Source organism: Egretta garzetta, unplaced genomic scaffold (assembly GCF_000687185.1).
Source record: "Egretta garzetta isolate BGI_Z169 unplaced genomic scaffold, ASM68718v1 scaffold425, whole genome shotgun sequence".
Taxonomy (NCBI): domain Eukaryota; kingdom Metazoa; phylum Chordata; class Aves; order Pelecaniformes; family Ardeidae; genus Egretta; species Egretta garzetta.
Genome location: NW_009259796.1, coordinates 2,930,240 through 2,945,455, shown reverse-complemented (window position 1 = coordinate 2,945,455; position 15,216 = coordinate 2,930,240). Strand labels below are relative to the sequence as shown.

Genomic DNA, 15,216 nt, shown 5'->3' with positions numbered 1-15,216 from the left:
TCATGTTGTGTGTTACAGGAGGGGCGGTGGGCAGCACTCGCCTTTCCCACCGCCAGTGCACAGGTGCAGCAGGGGGGCCGCAGGCCATCCAGAGACTGTATTTCATAAGGGTTACTCGTTGCTAGACAGCCACTTCGCATGAAGCGTTCCCAGTTCCCCTGGCACTTCCTTTCTGGTAGCAAAATCATTTCTGCTTTTGCTTGTGTAAAGTTGAACCCTCCTTCAGAGACGATATTTGTATCTCGTCTGTACTCCCTTTGGGAGAGTGGACCCAAAGCCATGAGTTACTACAGGAATCCATCAGGAAAGGGCAAAACTCAGTGGCTTTTCCTGGCACAGGCTCTCTTGTGTAGCCCCAACCCAAAATATCCCCAGTGAGGGGTAAGGTGCTGGGAGCCAGAGCCTGGTCCCCACCCTCCTCTCGCCCTCAGCACTACAGCTGGGGGATTTTGGGGAATGTTTGATCAGCAAATACCCTAGGTACTGTAATAAAATGTGAAGGACCCTTATAATCTTAGCATTACTGAGGCTGGAAGGGATAAATCCTTTGGAGGTAATTTGGTCCATTCCTCTGCTTAAAGCCAGCCTAAATTAAATTTTAGATCAGATTGCTCAGGGCCTTGTAAAGCTTTTTAGAAGATGTGCACAAAGATACACAGCTACTTCTGGAACACCACGGCCAGTTTATTCGCTCCGACACACCTTACTCTCCATTTGTGTTGTGAAATCAGGTTGCAGCATGTGGCCAGCGTAGCACAAGGGATTCATGCAGCTACTGTTTTTGTTGAACCGAAATTAATTCAAAAATGGATTTCTACTTGCTGAAGCACTCTCTTTCTTTTTTTCTTTAATTCTGTGGAATTTTAACTCCATTACAAAGAAATAGCGTTCTCCCTCTTTTGTATTGGTGGGAGCTAAATGCAAATACCTTCACTTTTCCTTTCTAAGTAAGTAATGTTTTGATGATTGTTCCCTACATTTATTTTAAAACTGTTACTAGAACTAGTAACACCTAGTAGCATGTAAAGCCTCATTTCATTAAACTGAGATGAAAACGTAGGCTTCAGATCATTGCTTTATGTAAGGCAGGCAGCTGGAACCAACGCGTTACTAAGTGGCTGGTCTTCCCATTGCTGCTGTTTCGTGACTGAGGTTTCACAAGGTGCCAATTGCCCCATGCATAATGATGCGGCTGAACAATATATTGTGCCATATAAAGGCTGACAAAAGTGAGGTTTTTTGTTCCTCATTCCTTTGGTATTTCAGAATTTCATGTTATTTCTCAATCTTTATAAATTATTCAGATGAAAAGTAGGGCATGACTGACAATGTGTTAATTCTGGTGACTAAACTGGAGGTGGTAGGAGTCTAGCTAAAAAGCGGTAGAAGAAAAGAGGCAATTTTGATAAATTATCTTAACTATTCTCTTTAGCATCATGTCTGATGAAATGGGAGTTGAACTTTGTAAAGTATTTGTTGCTTTTCTAGCTATAGAGCATACCAACATTTCCCAAATCCTAGATTGCACAGTGGCGTTTATGTGTGGTTATAGGGAGAAAAATGATTCTGGGCTACTGTAAAGCCTTTCTTTTAAACAAATTGTAGGATTTGGATATGGCCATATGATACTCTCTCTTTACTAAAGGGTTCAGCTGTAATTCTCAGTATTTCACTGAAGTTCAGGTAGCTGGAACACCTCACAGTATAAACTGATCTTTTGCTAGTTTAAATAACGTTTTTGTTGTTAATCTTTAACTTGTGCTATCCCTACAAACATATTTAAACATTGTCTATATTTTAATATGGTCATATATTAAACTTGTCACTCTATATTAGCAACTGTGAGAAGGAGGTTTATGTAGTTTGAATGTGTTTCAGATTTTTAAATTAGATGCATAATTCTAAATTATTTCCTATTACTTTTTTTTTTAACTTGTATTCATATGGGGGCCAGAATCTAATTAAAGTACGTAAAACGGGGTGGTGTTTTTGATAGTAAAGTTCATAAAGTTGAAGGAAAAATACATTAAAAAAGGAACCCTTGGAGACCAATTTATTAAAGAAAGAGGATGTTGCGTAGGAGCTGGGAAGTGGGCTAGATGCCATTTCAGCCCCGAACAAGTAACCGTCCACCCGTGACATCTGCTTTTACTCTGGGAGTGAAAAGTAGGAAGGAACAGCTTTCAGTTTCGATTTCAGTCCCAGCTTTGCATGGCCATCTTCACTGAACTGAACTAGTTGGAAGAACCGTAACAGACAAAATGTATTACTAGTTTAACTTGAACTGCATTCTTTTTAAAGAATAACTAGGTTTATTGCTTATTTTAAAGCTTTTGATAAAAAGGAGCTCCTATGCCATTCTTTTTTGTACTTCCACTTACGTCTCTCTGGCTATTTTGGAGCTCTGTCTTTAATAGAAGTTGCTGCCGTTGTCTTGCTTCTCTAGTTACCCCAGAGACTGAAAGGGGTATCTCTCAAGGTTGATGCTGGCATCAGTAAATGTTCTTTCTGCTTTTTTTTTTTTTTTTTTTTTAACTCCTTTTGGCAATCCTGGAGGAATAGAAAGGAAAAGACAAGCAGTTGGCCCTTTCACTCATGATACTCTGCTGTGGAAGCCCACTCGCCTGTGCAGGCCCACCCTTTATTACTGTGTGGAGACAAAAATTGGATACATGATATTTAGTAGTACCGCTTCAGAAGCGGAATAGCATAAAGAACCCGTGGCATGGCATCATGGCTGCTCCAGGGTTTACCCAAGCAGGTTTTGTAGTCAACATCAATACGCTAAGCCAGTTGCTCTGAAATTACTGCAGTAATGTGTTCACATGAATTGCATGATGTTTCTGAATGGCTGCCCAATGGAGTCCTGCACTGCAGTGAAATAACTGCACATCTCGATGCTTTCCTCTGAGCTGAGGAGGATTTAGGATGCTCAAAGAATGAATGCAGGCATAGATAATTCAGATTTATGTTGTGGCGGAGACATAGCCTAGAAGGAAGCTGAGATATTTAAAGTTATTTTAACTTGTATTTGTAATTTGGCTTTCCCATACAGTTTAGACAGGTAAGTATCTTTTATCAGTAATAAATAGAGAACTCTGAATAACTCTTGTGTGAAATTATATATTAAAACCCCATGAAATAAAAATGTTGTTTTGCAGAACAATTGTAAACAGATCCACGGCAATGCAAGGTGAGTAAAATATTGACAAAATGTCATCTTTTGTTAATATCCTTCCAAGGTGTTCAAGCAATATTAGCTTAGCTATTCATTTACCTTCTAATTTTATTAAATATACATGAATGCTTTAAATTGAAATTTACACTGTAAAATTGAATCATTTATGGAACATACAGCTTACGTTTTCAGATCTTGATTTCTTATGTTAAATAAAATAAATAATTTTGAAATCTAAGTTATTTCTGCTTACAAACTGAACTTGGTAAATGTTTTTAAATCCATAACCCTCTGAGTTTGCTGGTGAGGCATTAGTATAGCCCTAACTTGAAGAAATTGGGAGAAAATGTTTTTTTCTAATGGAAAATGGCTCATTACCAGCCTGTTCTGTACAGGGGGGGCAGCCTTGTCAGTTCCCTGGCAATACTTTGAATTAAAGCCTCCTTCTAAATATAAATGAACAAAGGCACCTCTGGTCCAGACAGACCAGTGAACTGACCCTGCTTGAGCAGGGGTGGCACTAGGTGATCTCAAGAGGTCCCTTCCGAGCTAAATGATTCTGTGACATCTTCATGACATCATGTGCAATACCGGCCTTTTTTCTGCCCTTTAAGGATCAGAACTCCTTTAAGTTACTCTGATGTTTAATGTATGTATTGTGCATAAATATGAGCTCGTTGAACAGTTTTTGCTATACAGAAAACAGCTGCTTAATTTTGTTATGTGTCTACTCTGAAAAAGGAGGCAATGTTGGGGATCTTTCACCCTAGGGTAGGAGGGACCGAGCAATATTCAAACAGAGTGTATATTCTATTCTTCCAGCACATAACCCTGCACCAGCACTTGGATTTTCAAACGCTAACTATGCGCCAGGAAATCCAGTTCCCTATGGGTACCCTCAGCAGGCACCTGGGGCTTACCAAGGTAGGTTGCTTGGCTACGCGCCTGCTATACCGTTTGGAAATAAGCACAAGAAATAGGAGGTTTCACAAGGGTGGCCATCTCTCATTTACTTTTCTGCTGTTAATTCTGTAGAGTTTCTGTTAATTTTTCTCTTGCTGAAAAGTCATCTTAGGTGCTGAGCAGTACCAGCAGTGGTGGGAGTTAAACACGTCGGCTGTTCCTCAGTGGTCACTGTGGGGAGTTTGTTAGGAAGGTGTTATTGATGCAAAGCGATTAATGTGTGGTAGCTTCTTGCTGGTGATCAGATTTCTTAATTAACATGTTATTTCAGTATTTCTCTTTATTTTTCTCTAGAAATCCAGAACTGAAGAAAAAATTGTTTTCCTCTTGCAGTTCTGTTGGTCCATGTATTCTCTGCCTGTTTCCTACTCTGTTGCTGTACTTCGCAACCTTATGGTTTCACTTGTTTGCTTTTCTCCTCTTCTATGTCATTTTCTGCTCTGTGTTCAAAATACAGCACTCCTAAATAGCTTCTCATGTTCTGGCAACTAATTTCTTTCTGAAGAACCAAATCACAATCAGGCTCAAAGAGTAAGTTGCATAAAGTGCATTGCGGCAAGGCAATCTGAGGTCTGTGAGTATGGTTCGCTTCAGCACGGAATGAGCACGTGCTGCCTGTGCGATGAAGGTCAGGGGAGCATTTTTTGTTTTGAATAATTGTATGTGCGCACACTTACACACCATAGCAGCAGACAGGCAGTTTGTGTGCAAAGCCTGTGCTCAGATATAAAAGAGATTTTGTATTCTGTAAGGGTGGATCCTTGTCTAGAATAAGTGATCCTGCCACCTATGGCTTTTAAGCCACAGCTGTTTACATCGCCTGAGGTGCCGTCCTGCTTATGGCCACAGCGTGAACTCTCACATGTGACAGTCCATGTATTCTAATGTAGTGTGAAACACTGGTGCTGAACTGATTTGGGCTAAAGATAAGTCTACAAGTCGGTATCTCAAACTGCTTGTCTTCGTACAGATCTACAAAAATACTCTTTGTGGCTTCTGTGTTGTGCTTGCTTCTGAGTAAAATATAAAATTCCTCTGCATCAGATTGAAAGCCTATCTGCCTACCAGGAAAGTATTAAATGAGGGAAAAAAATACAGTTCTTGTTCTGTAACTTTTAATAGCAACTTCAGCCGCTTCAGCTACAAGGTGATAAAGCATCTCTCTAGCAAAGACGGTGTTGCTGCGGGACCGTACTCGGGCAAGGCCGGGCTCTACGCACAAAACCCTGGGGACGGGATGGGTTGTGAGCACTACGGCAGCGCTGCGTGTGCCATCTGGTGGGGTGCTGAGCATTTAGACCCTGAAAGCGCTTCATGAGAGCTTGTGTTTCCTATTGAGTGCGAACTGGCGAAGGCTTACTTGGCATTCACAAAACATGGACTATTTCGTCCTTCACTACGCACCTCCTCCACGAAGGAGTTGTGGATTTCCTGAGTTTTGACAGAGAATCTATTAAACAAATGGGAAAGTGCAGTTTTTAGATCACAGTCATCTGGTTTGAAAACTGCAGATGAACTTTGCTAAAAGGACATTTCCTATCATGTAAGTAGAAGGTACAATTCCAGGAAAACTTTGTCTTAAAATTCCTCGTTTGCTCAACTGGCAACTAGTAAATGCCAATACTTTTCATGTATTTTAAGGTATTCTGTCATCTCTGCTTAGAAATAGCCTTCATTTATTTATTTCTAGTTTTTGAATAGCCTATCTTTGTCTGAATAAAATTTCTGTTATATTCAAGAACAATGTATTTATTTATTTTGTTTCATTTTGTCTGGAGGGATTAGAACATCCCAATCCAGTGTAACTTCCTTCATGAAAGTTGTAGCCTTCATAACTGAAATATATTGTAGGTATAAGGATCTTCATAATTCAAAATAGTGAACAAATACATCTTTTGAAGATCCATGGGGCAATTCTTTTCCAGTGTCTAAGTTTCACAACGGCATGTCTCCTACTGCACCAGGTGGCGCAGGCGCGGGGAGGTATGGCTTCCAGGTACAGGCCATGGGAGTCCCAGCTGGAGTTGCTGTTCCACCCATCCAGAACCAGCCGGTCGTGAAGGAGGAGACAATCTGGATGCCTGTCCCTCCCTCTCTTCCCAGCTGCCCTTCTGGACTGGAATACCTCACACAGGTACCTGCATCCTTCCTCCTTCCCCAGAGAACAGGTATTCACCTGAGAAGCAGCCTGCATCTGTGAAAAAGCTAAAAAAAGCATCTGGCTTTGTTGCAGCTGTGTGGGTTGCTGCTTTTGGGCTGCTAAGTGGAGCCTTTTGGAATGCGATTGATGCATGTTTGAGCATGGAGGTGCCTGTTATGGCTGCAAACAGTTCATGGAGTACGCTCCTGCCAAGTGATATGCTCAAGGACCGGGGGCACAGGCTATCGTACATCCTTCCCATCTCTGATGCTACTCTTTGTGAGATGTAATGTGATTTGGTGAGGTATATATAATAAATACATATAATATGGGCGACTTGAACACATTAGAGGTGCTTAATTTTCTACATGATGCTTTCTTCACACCTCTTCATGATGATGTTAGGAGAGGCGCTAGTCAGACTGCACAACGTAGAGAATGCTAATAGCAAAATAAGAATTGTCACCACATTACCAAGTATGTCCTTGTAGTGTAAAAGTACAGTTCATCTTATCACTGGGAGCAAATATCAAGGCTTAACCCTGACGTATTGTTGCTAGTTTTGCAAACTGCTCAAAAAACCCCACAACCCACCAGTGAGGAGAGGCTGTTTTTTCCTGAGTTTCACTCGGAGCTGAGCAGTAACTGAGCTTCTGCTCTAAAATTTCTCAGTTTTCTGCTTTTGTCTGTACGGACCCCTGATGTAGGCATCTGGGATATGTGGTGTCAGAGGCTCTGTCAGGCTCTGCAGCTGAGCTACCGAGTCCTGAAATGAGCACAGGCCCGCTAGCCCTGAAACACTGTTCTGCTAAACTGACAGAGGTCAGGACAGGGGGGACATGAGCTACTTCCACAGCTTTACCGGTAGATGCTGGAGGTTGGACTAGATGACCTCTAAAGGTCCCTTCCAACCCAAAACATTCTATGGTCCTATGATTCTATGATCTGCCTCTAGACAATGTATTGATCCATAAATCTGCATTCCAAAATGAAACAGCAGTGCTTCTTAAAACTAGATTTCTCTTTGTTACAACTTGCTAACTATTTATTCTGTTTAATTTTTCAACCACAAACAGATTGACCAGATATTAATTCATCAGCAAATTGAACTTCTTGAGAGTAAGTGCGAAGTATTTATAGCAGAGAAATGTTTAAATCTAATAATCCCAAGAATGGTAAAATGTGGACTTTCTTTGACACTATGTATTTAAGGTGGATCAACACCTTTCTCTCCCCTGCCTCTGTTAGCTGTCTCAATTTCTGCAGAAGTTGTGGAGGAGAGGAAGGAGAAAATAGGAGGGCAGAGGTTTTTAAGCAGGTTCTATATCTTAAAAGATACATAGCAATACGACTGAATAATCTTGGTACCTAGTTGCAGCTGAAGTCACACGTTCCACATGTCATTTATTCACATGATTTTTACTTGCCTCTCTTCCCAACTTAAAGATCTTCTTTTCTGTCCTCTCTTACTCTATCTAATTCCATAGACTGGCATGCGGCTCTGATTCCATTTCCAGGCAATCCTGCTGTTTTAGCAAATTGAACTGCTTTCTTCCTGCTCCCCTCATTTCGTTCGCTTTAAGAATATCAAAGTCATGTTATCAGGGTCTTTCAAATAGAAGAAATAAAATGGACCATCCATCTCAGCTGACACCTAATGCTGCTGCATTTTCTTTCCATAATGCTTCAGAGAGTACTTTAATTTGTTAGAGAAATTAATCAAAATTTCTCTTCTGCCAAGTAACAAGCAGTAAGACAAGAGGAAACAGCCTCAAGTTGCACCAGGGGAGGTTTAGATTGGATATTAGGAAAAAAATTCATCACTGAAAGGGTTGTCAAGCACTGGAATGGGTTGCCTAGGGAAGCGGTTGAGTCCCCATCCCTGGAGGTATTTAAAAGACATCTAGACGTGGTGCTTAGGGACGTGGTTTAGTGATGGAGTTGGCAGTGCTAGGTTAACGGTTGGACTTGATGTTAAGGGTCTTTTCCAGCCTAAATGTTTCTATGATTCCGTCCTGGCTCTTGTTGTTTTCTGTTTGTGCTGCTGTGAATCTTGACTGTGAGGCTTTTTTTGTGGCTGCCTCATTCTGAACGTATTTTGCATATCTAGAGCCCTTCTCTCGCTTCTCTCCCAAATTTACAAGTTTCTTTAATTCTCACCCCTTCAGCTCTTCCCTGGGAAGAATTATATATATATATGTATATATATATAAAAAAATAACATGCTCTGTTATTTATAATTGTGGTGCTTGCTCTGGCAGCGGGTGTCTGTGTCTGGTGGGAGGGGACTGATGGACATCTCTGTGCTCTTTCCACGTTGCCATGTTCATTGTGGCTTCTCCTCTGGGAACTTCTCCGGCTGCTCTGCTCGATGGTGCTTCCCTTCACCAGCAGCTGCCTCTGACAGACTTTGAGGGAGGCCTACCTTCCCAAAGGGTAGCTTTAGAGTTAGCATGGTGACTTTCCTGACCAGACGCACCTCAGAAATTTAACAGTTCTGTTCCTATTTTTCAGTTTTGACTGGCTTTGAAACAAACAACAAATATGAAATCAAGAATACACTGGGGCAAAGGGTGTACTTTGCAGCAGAGGACACTGACTGCTGTACCAGGAATTGCTGTGGGCCATCACGGCCCTTCACCCTCCGGATTATAGACAACTTGGGCCATGAGGTGATAACCCTGCAGAGACCCCTCCGGTGTTCTTCGTGCTGCTTTCCCTGCTGCTTACAGGAGGTGAGTTGCTCCCTCCCACAATCTTCCTTCATGTGGGACGTGGTCCACCTGTGCAGTTTGAAGGTGGGGTTGTCCTAAATCGGGATGCAAGGTGAAACAAGTCAGGTCATGGGGAGAAAGATCTGTGGGATTTGTGCATGAGGTCCGTGGTCTGGGAAGAGCAAGTGTGCTGCAGCACTTAGATTCACTCTCTCCAATTCTGATTATGGTAGTGAAAAATTTGATTCAGCAGCATGGCAGGGAACCTGTGGCTAGTGCTGAAATTGCACTGGAGATGGACTTGCAATATAAGAGTTAGGCAGTGGCTTTCATAAAATAACAGCTAGAGTTTTCACTTCACTGCTGTGAAAGCTATAGTGAAATTCAACACATGAGATTATGAGCTTTTTTAATATTAAAATAATTATGGGGTGATGCAACTTCTGAAACCTCAAATCGGAGCCTACTCAGAGCTCTTAGTGCAGGATTTATAGTAGCTGCATCCTGTAATGTCTTCACTGAATGTTTTCAGGATGCTCACAGCCTTTCTTTCACTATACCTTGATCTTTATACTGTAGGTGCACAGCTTGTGTGCTCCACAGCCTTAGGAGTATCTTACTGTTTTCAGTGAAGGCAAAAGTTGCATATGAGGCCTGCAATTTGTGTGCAGTTTTCTGAAAATATTCACAGAAAGCCCCATGCAGCTTCATGCACTGGAAAGCCAGATTGTTGTGGAAAAATAAGTTGTGTTCGGTTTGTGTGCTAGTGTGGGTTTTGTCTAACAAGCATATCAAAGCGTGAATGTTCACATGGAGGTTTTCTTTTTCCTGTGAAGCTGGAAGTTCAGGCGCCTCCAGGAACACCAGTTGGTTACGTTGTCCAGAACTGGCACGCCTGCCTGCCAAAGTTTACCATTCAAGATGAGAGAAGAATGGATATACTGAGAATTATTGGCCCATGTGTTGTCTGCAGCTGTTGCGAGGACATTAATTTTGAGGTATGCAATAGTAAAAACTGTTTGTATGTATCGCCTTTCAGATAGTAGTTCAATAGTAGTTTATTGCTTGACTTATTACCTGTCAACTGAACTGTAGTATATATTAAGTAATTAGTACATAATCTTTTAATGCTAGTATAAACAACTAGCTTCTCTAGGTAGCTAGGTTACGCTAGATAAGCCAGACAAACTTCCAGAAATGGCGTCTTGAAGCCACTTGTCAGTGGTCAGCGTAACTAATTCCCCGTGGCTGCGCACAAATCTCTTGACTGAAATATTTAGCAGCAAAATCTTTTTTAATCTATTAAGTTAGGCCCTAACAAAAAAAATGTTATTCTCAGCTGTATCTGGTATTTATTAAAATGACTTCCTATAACCACTCATTTAAGCATTTAATAATCATTCAGTGACCAAGTAAAACAAGATAATATAGACCTAAAGTATAAATTTGAATGACTGAAGAGTTACAACTTTCACTTGAAAATAATAGTGATTAATGCATCATTCTTTTTGTACACATTAAGTAGTAGACACACTAGTCTGCCATTTAATATTTAAAATAATGATGCAAATAGTTGCTAAAACAAACTTAGTATTGTGTTATTTTGGGGACTAGTCTTTCACATGACCCTGAAGATTGGATCTAACTTTAGGAAACATAATGTTGACAAAGGGCTAATCTCTGCTTTGGAACAGAATAATGTTTGATTTTCACTTGAGCAGTTCCCGATAGATGGCAGGAGAAACTTACTCACTCTCTTGGCTAAAAGACAACGCTTCCAGCAGCGTGTGTGTGTGTGCCTGTGGTAGCTGTCTTCCAACACCATGAAAGCATTAAACCCCACAGTCAGATTTAGGATTAAGTTCATGCCTGTGCTACTTAAGACTGACTTTCTTATAGTCAGGGTTGCCTTTTGGTACAAACAGTTGCATTCAATGACTGTATGATTTCAAATAACACAATTTGAAGCTTTCAAATGGATCTATCGTGAAAGGATTTGGGAATACTATGAATGACGGATTTGATGGTTTTTAAATTTTATATTAAACTAGGTGAAGTCTGTGGATGAGACTTGTACTGTTGGGAGGATTTCTAAGCAGTGGACTGGGTTTTTGAAAGAAGCCTTTACAGATGCAGATAACTTTGGAATCACATTCCCAATGGACCTTGATGTAAAAATGAAAGCTGTCATGATCGGTGCTTGCTTCCTTATCGTAAGTCTGTCATTCACTAATACTTGAATATGAATTGACTTTTTCATCTCCATGTCCAAATTGTGCTGGCAAAGGATTTGGCTCTGAGCTCCTTGAAGTGGGTGACAGCTTGTTGTGAACTTTCTGTGTGTAAAACTAACCACAGAGGGCCACACAGAATTATTTCAGGTAATAAGCTTGCTCTAGACTCCATGAAGCGTTAATTGTATTTAAGGAGACCTTCATATGTGATGGGACTGAGAAACCCTGCAAAGGGAAGACTCCTCACAGACACATTAGCAGAGGCAACCATGTTTATATGGATGGTGAGAGCAGAAAAGTGCAGATCAGCAATAGCCAAGAGACCCATCCAAAGCCAGAGCAGCCTGCTGAAGCGGACAGCTGAATGCTGCAGCCACTCCCTCCCGACTCTCCTTCGTGGAAGTACGTGAAGCACGGAGCTGAGCAGGATTAAATGCTCACACATCTAACACACAGCACATCTGACCTGACGCAGCGCTTTGCACCTGCACTCTGACTCTGCCCTGTCGAACACTGCGGCGCAGTTCGCTTTGCTCTTTGAAAGCAGTGTGCGACACAGGCGTCTTTCCGCTTACCTGTGCAATCCAGCATCAGGTACCATTTCAAAAAGTGCACTGCTGCTGTGCTGGCAGGGCTGCAGAGGGGGAGGAAAGGGGCACGTGAAGCACCTTGAGTTTGGAAAGTTCTCCCCAGCTTCTAATAACCCGGCATGAACCAGGTTTTCCTTAACTGTGTATGTTTGTGTGCTACCACATGCATGAAGTACAGCGTTAGTGAGTGTGAGCAACGCAGGACTCAGATACAGAAAGTGGGGCCCCCAGATGTAAACTAAAGATAGTCACCGTTTTGATGGACTCCAGCGTGAGGTAAAATCGAAGGGACTGAGTCAGGTTGAACAAAGCCAGGGCAGGAATCCTGAGTAAAGGAAGCATAACTTTGGCTAGTGATAATTTAAAGTTTCCACGTAGGTCTTTCAGCACCTCTTTCTGTCTCTGTGGGTGTCCTATTCTGAGAGACCCAGGTGATGGGGGGATGGAGAGAGGTGCCCCCACCTTCTTCTCATCATTTGAGGTTTCTGAGAGGAAGGTGCTTTGAATACCTTGCAAAGCAACCAGGAGATCTCTGAAGTAAGAACCGCATTTAAAAAATATTTGTTTTGTTTGCTTTTTGTTTCCTTCTTAGGACTTCATGTTTTTTGAGCATTCTGGTGATAACCAACAGCGAACAGGAGTTTGGCAATGAAATCTGTAACTTTTATATAAAAGGAAGAAGAACATAAACCTCCCAGCTTTCCAGTAGATTGCAGAGCTCCAGTAAGAATGCAAGCATTGTATGTCTTGTGCTTGTAGCTGTATTTCTGTAAACTAAAAGCTTTATGGTCTTTTTTTGGTAATCTGATGAAATAATTTGTAGTATTCAAATAAGAACCCTTTGTCTGTACAGATTAATCCTGTAATATATAGAAATATAGAGCAACCCTTTTTTCCCAAGAAATTTGGAATTGTAAAATAACTTCTTATAGTTACTTTAATTCCTAGAAAAGAGGACCGCTTCTATATTCGGTATTAACATAAGCAAGTGAGCGTAATAAAGATGTCCTGTGTATCATTTGGTAGTTTTGCCTTGGTGTTCACATTCTGTTGTTTCCAACTTCTTACCAAGTATATACATTCAAAACAAAGTAATCTAAGTGAACAGAACTATCAGAAGTCAACGTAAAATTGTATTAATCTTGTGATAAATCTGCTGTCAAATATGACTTCTTTAGTGTAACTTAGTTTCATAATGTGGGTTGTTTTGAAACTTAAGGCTTTGATTTTCACCAGCAGAAGTTTAGAGGAGACAGGAAACATAAACGCCTGTGGTTGCTTCTGTTTAGTAATCCTTTAGTAATTGCTGTGTGCATGAGCGTGTTTTTTCCCAAGGCAAGGAAAAAGTAGTTTGTTACTTTTCAGTTTCTCCAGTCCTCTTTCCTCTTCATTTAGTCCATGGTTTTCACAGACTGTAAGTCTGTCTGGAGGTGTGAGGGCACAGGAATAATAAACAGAACAATTCCACTTCAAAAGCAGATGTGTGAAATGGCAGGCCTATTTCTTAGCATTTATAGCTTTATTTAAATGTGCAAGCAATGGATGAAGTCGCAGTTTTTTACCCCAGCTACACACAAGCATGTGCATTTAGCACTTCTTGGCATCCAGCTATGGGGAGATGTCCTTGCCAATATTTTCAGTTGTATTCAAATTCTGCTAAAGATTCCTTTTGTTCAATATTTTCAATTTATTGATTGCTCCTGGCCAGCCAAAAAGCAGAGGAAAAGAGGAGTGCTGTTGCTGCTATATACCTGGACTCTCTTTGGTGTTATAAGAATTGTACAAGTCGTGACAACAATCTATACTGTTCTGAAAATCTTTAAAATTGTGTATTATGTCTTGTTAAAATTAGCTTCTGCTGCTAAAGACAAAATTTCTTGAATATGCTGTCTTTATTAATAGGGATTGCTGGAGGTTCATTATTGATTCGTCAGCACTATTCTTAGGGAATTAAATCATTGTTATTTCGAAAATACTTTGTGCTTTATTGACCTATTAATGAGATGCTGGAAATTCAGTCTTGCTAAAATCTGCAAAAAGTTTCTGATTGCTTCAGTTCAGAACAGAAGCGACGTATATAGAAAACAAAATAACACACCCGGGACCAGACCTGCCCTGTAGGGATTCATATGGCTAAGCCCATCAGTATTATTTTTCCTGCAAGGGGTGACACACAGCTTCAGTTCTGCCGGTAGTTCTGAAGTCCCAGGCTCAAGCATATTCAGTAGCTGGATGTGCTGGTTTTGGCTGGAGTAGAGTTAATTTTCTTCATAGTGGCGGGTACGGGGCTGTGTTTTGGATTTGTGCTGGTAACAGCATTGCTAACCCAGGGATGTTTTTGTTCCTTCTGAGCAGGGCTGACACAGAGCCAAGGCCTTTTCTGCCTCTCACCCCACCCCACCAGTGAGGAGGCTGGGAGGGGGCACAGCCAGGACAGCTGACCCCAACTGACCCAAGGGATATCCCATGCCCTTGGACATCATGCTCAGTATATAAATCTGGGGAAGGAAGAAGGAAAGGGAGGATGTTTGGAGCGATGGCGTTTGCCTTCCCAAGTCACCATTTCGCGTGATGGAGCCCTGCTCTCCTGGGGATGGCTGAGCACCTGCCTGCCCATGGGAAGCAGCGAATGAATTCCTTGCTTTGCTTGCATGTGTGGCTTTTGCTTTACCTGTTAAACTGTCTTTATCTCAACCCATGAGTTTTCTCACTTTTACCCTTCCAGTTCTCTCCCCGATCCCACTGGGGGGGGCGGAGTGAGTGAGCAGCTGGGTGGGGCTCAGTTGCTGGCTGGGGTTAGAACACGACAGTACTTTTTGGTGCCCAACATGGGCCTTGAAGGCTTCCAGATAGCAACAGGTTTGATTGGAATATGCCAGATCAAATTTATAGCTATTTTTGCTGTTTAGGTATTAATTGACAGGCTCCTGTGCTTGCCATGGGGCTTACTTGCCTTACCGTACATCAGAGTCTAGCATTCGTTAGTGGCTGCTTTTTGCTTTCGCTGCTTGCTGTACTACTATAGTGCTTATCATCTTACTCTGCTGTGCCTGGGGACATTTTGATAACAGCCGTGGCGATGTGCCTGGGCTGGCAGATGGCCAGGGCATTGCTGCTGGTTTTGTGCTGCTGTGCTGGACAGGCTGGAACTCCAATGTGAACTCGAGTTGAAGGGACTGTGACCTGTGGGTGAGTCCATGTGGGAGCCAGACACCCTGAAGCATCTGTGGCCATGGATAAGTCCATGCCAGAGCAGGCACATCTCGAAGTGTCTGTGCTGCAGCAGGTACATCCCTGAAGGCATTGCGGCCCATGGAGAAGGCCACACTGGAACAGGTGCACCTCAAAGCGGCTGCGGCTGGGGGACAGCCCGTGGCGCCGCCACGGGCCCCCCGGT

General features: G+C 42.0%; 1 protein-coding gene across 6 annotated transcripts; it reads left to right on the top strand.

Moving 5' to 3' along the window:
* Positions 1 to 6: 6 nt before the first annotated feature.
* LOC104127120 (phospholipid scramblase 1) lies at positions 7 to 13,294 on the top strand. Of its 6 annotated transcripts, XM_035895226.1 has the most exons (9): positions 7 to 3,064; positions 3,162 to 3,193; positions 4,001 to 4,102; positions 6,106 to 6,275; positions 7,358 to 7,400; positions 8,796 to 9,016; positions 9,832 to 9,993; positions 11,047 to 11,208; positions 12,412 to 13,294. In XM_035895226.1, the coding sequence occupies exons 2-9, from the start codon at positions 3,187 to 3,189 to the stop codon at positions 12,469 to 12,471; spliced, it is 927 nt and encodes a 308-aa protein (XP_035751119.1). In that variant the 5' UTR covers positions 7 to 3,064; positions 3,162 to 3,186; the 3' UTR covers positions 12,472 to 13,294. The 6 variants fall into 6 exon arrangements, with proteins under 6 accessions (XP_035751119.1, XP_035751118.1, XP_035751121.1 ...); XM_035895225.1 differs by having other exon boundaries at positions 7 to 3,193; XM_035895228.1 differs by adding an exon at positions 5,264 to 5,684 and having other exon boundaries at positions 7 to 4,102; positions 6,067 to 6,275.
* Positions 13,295 to 15,216: the final 1,922 nt, after the last annotated feature.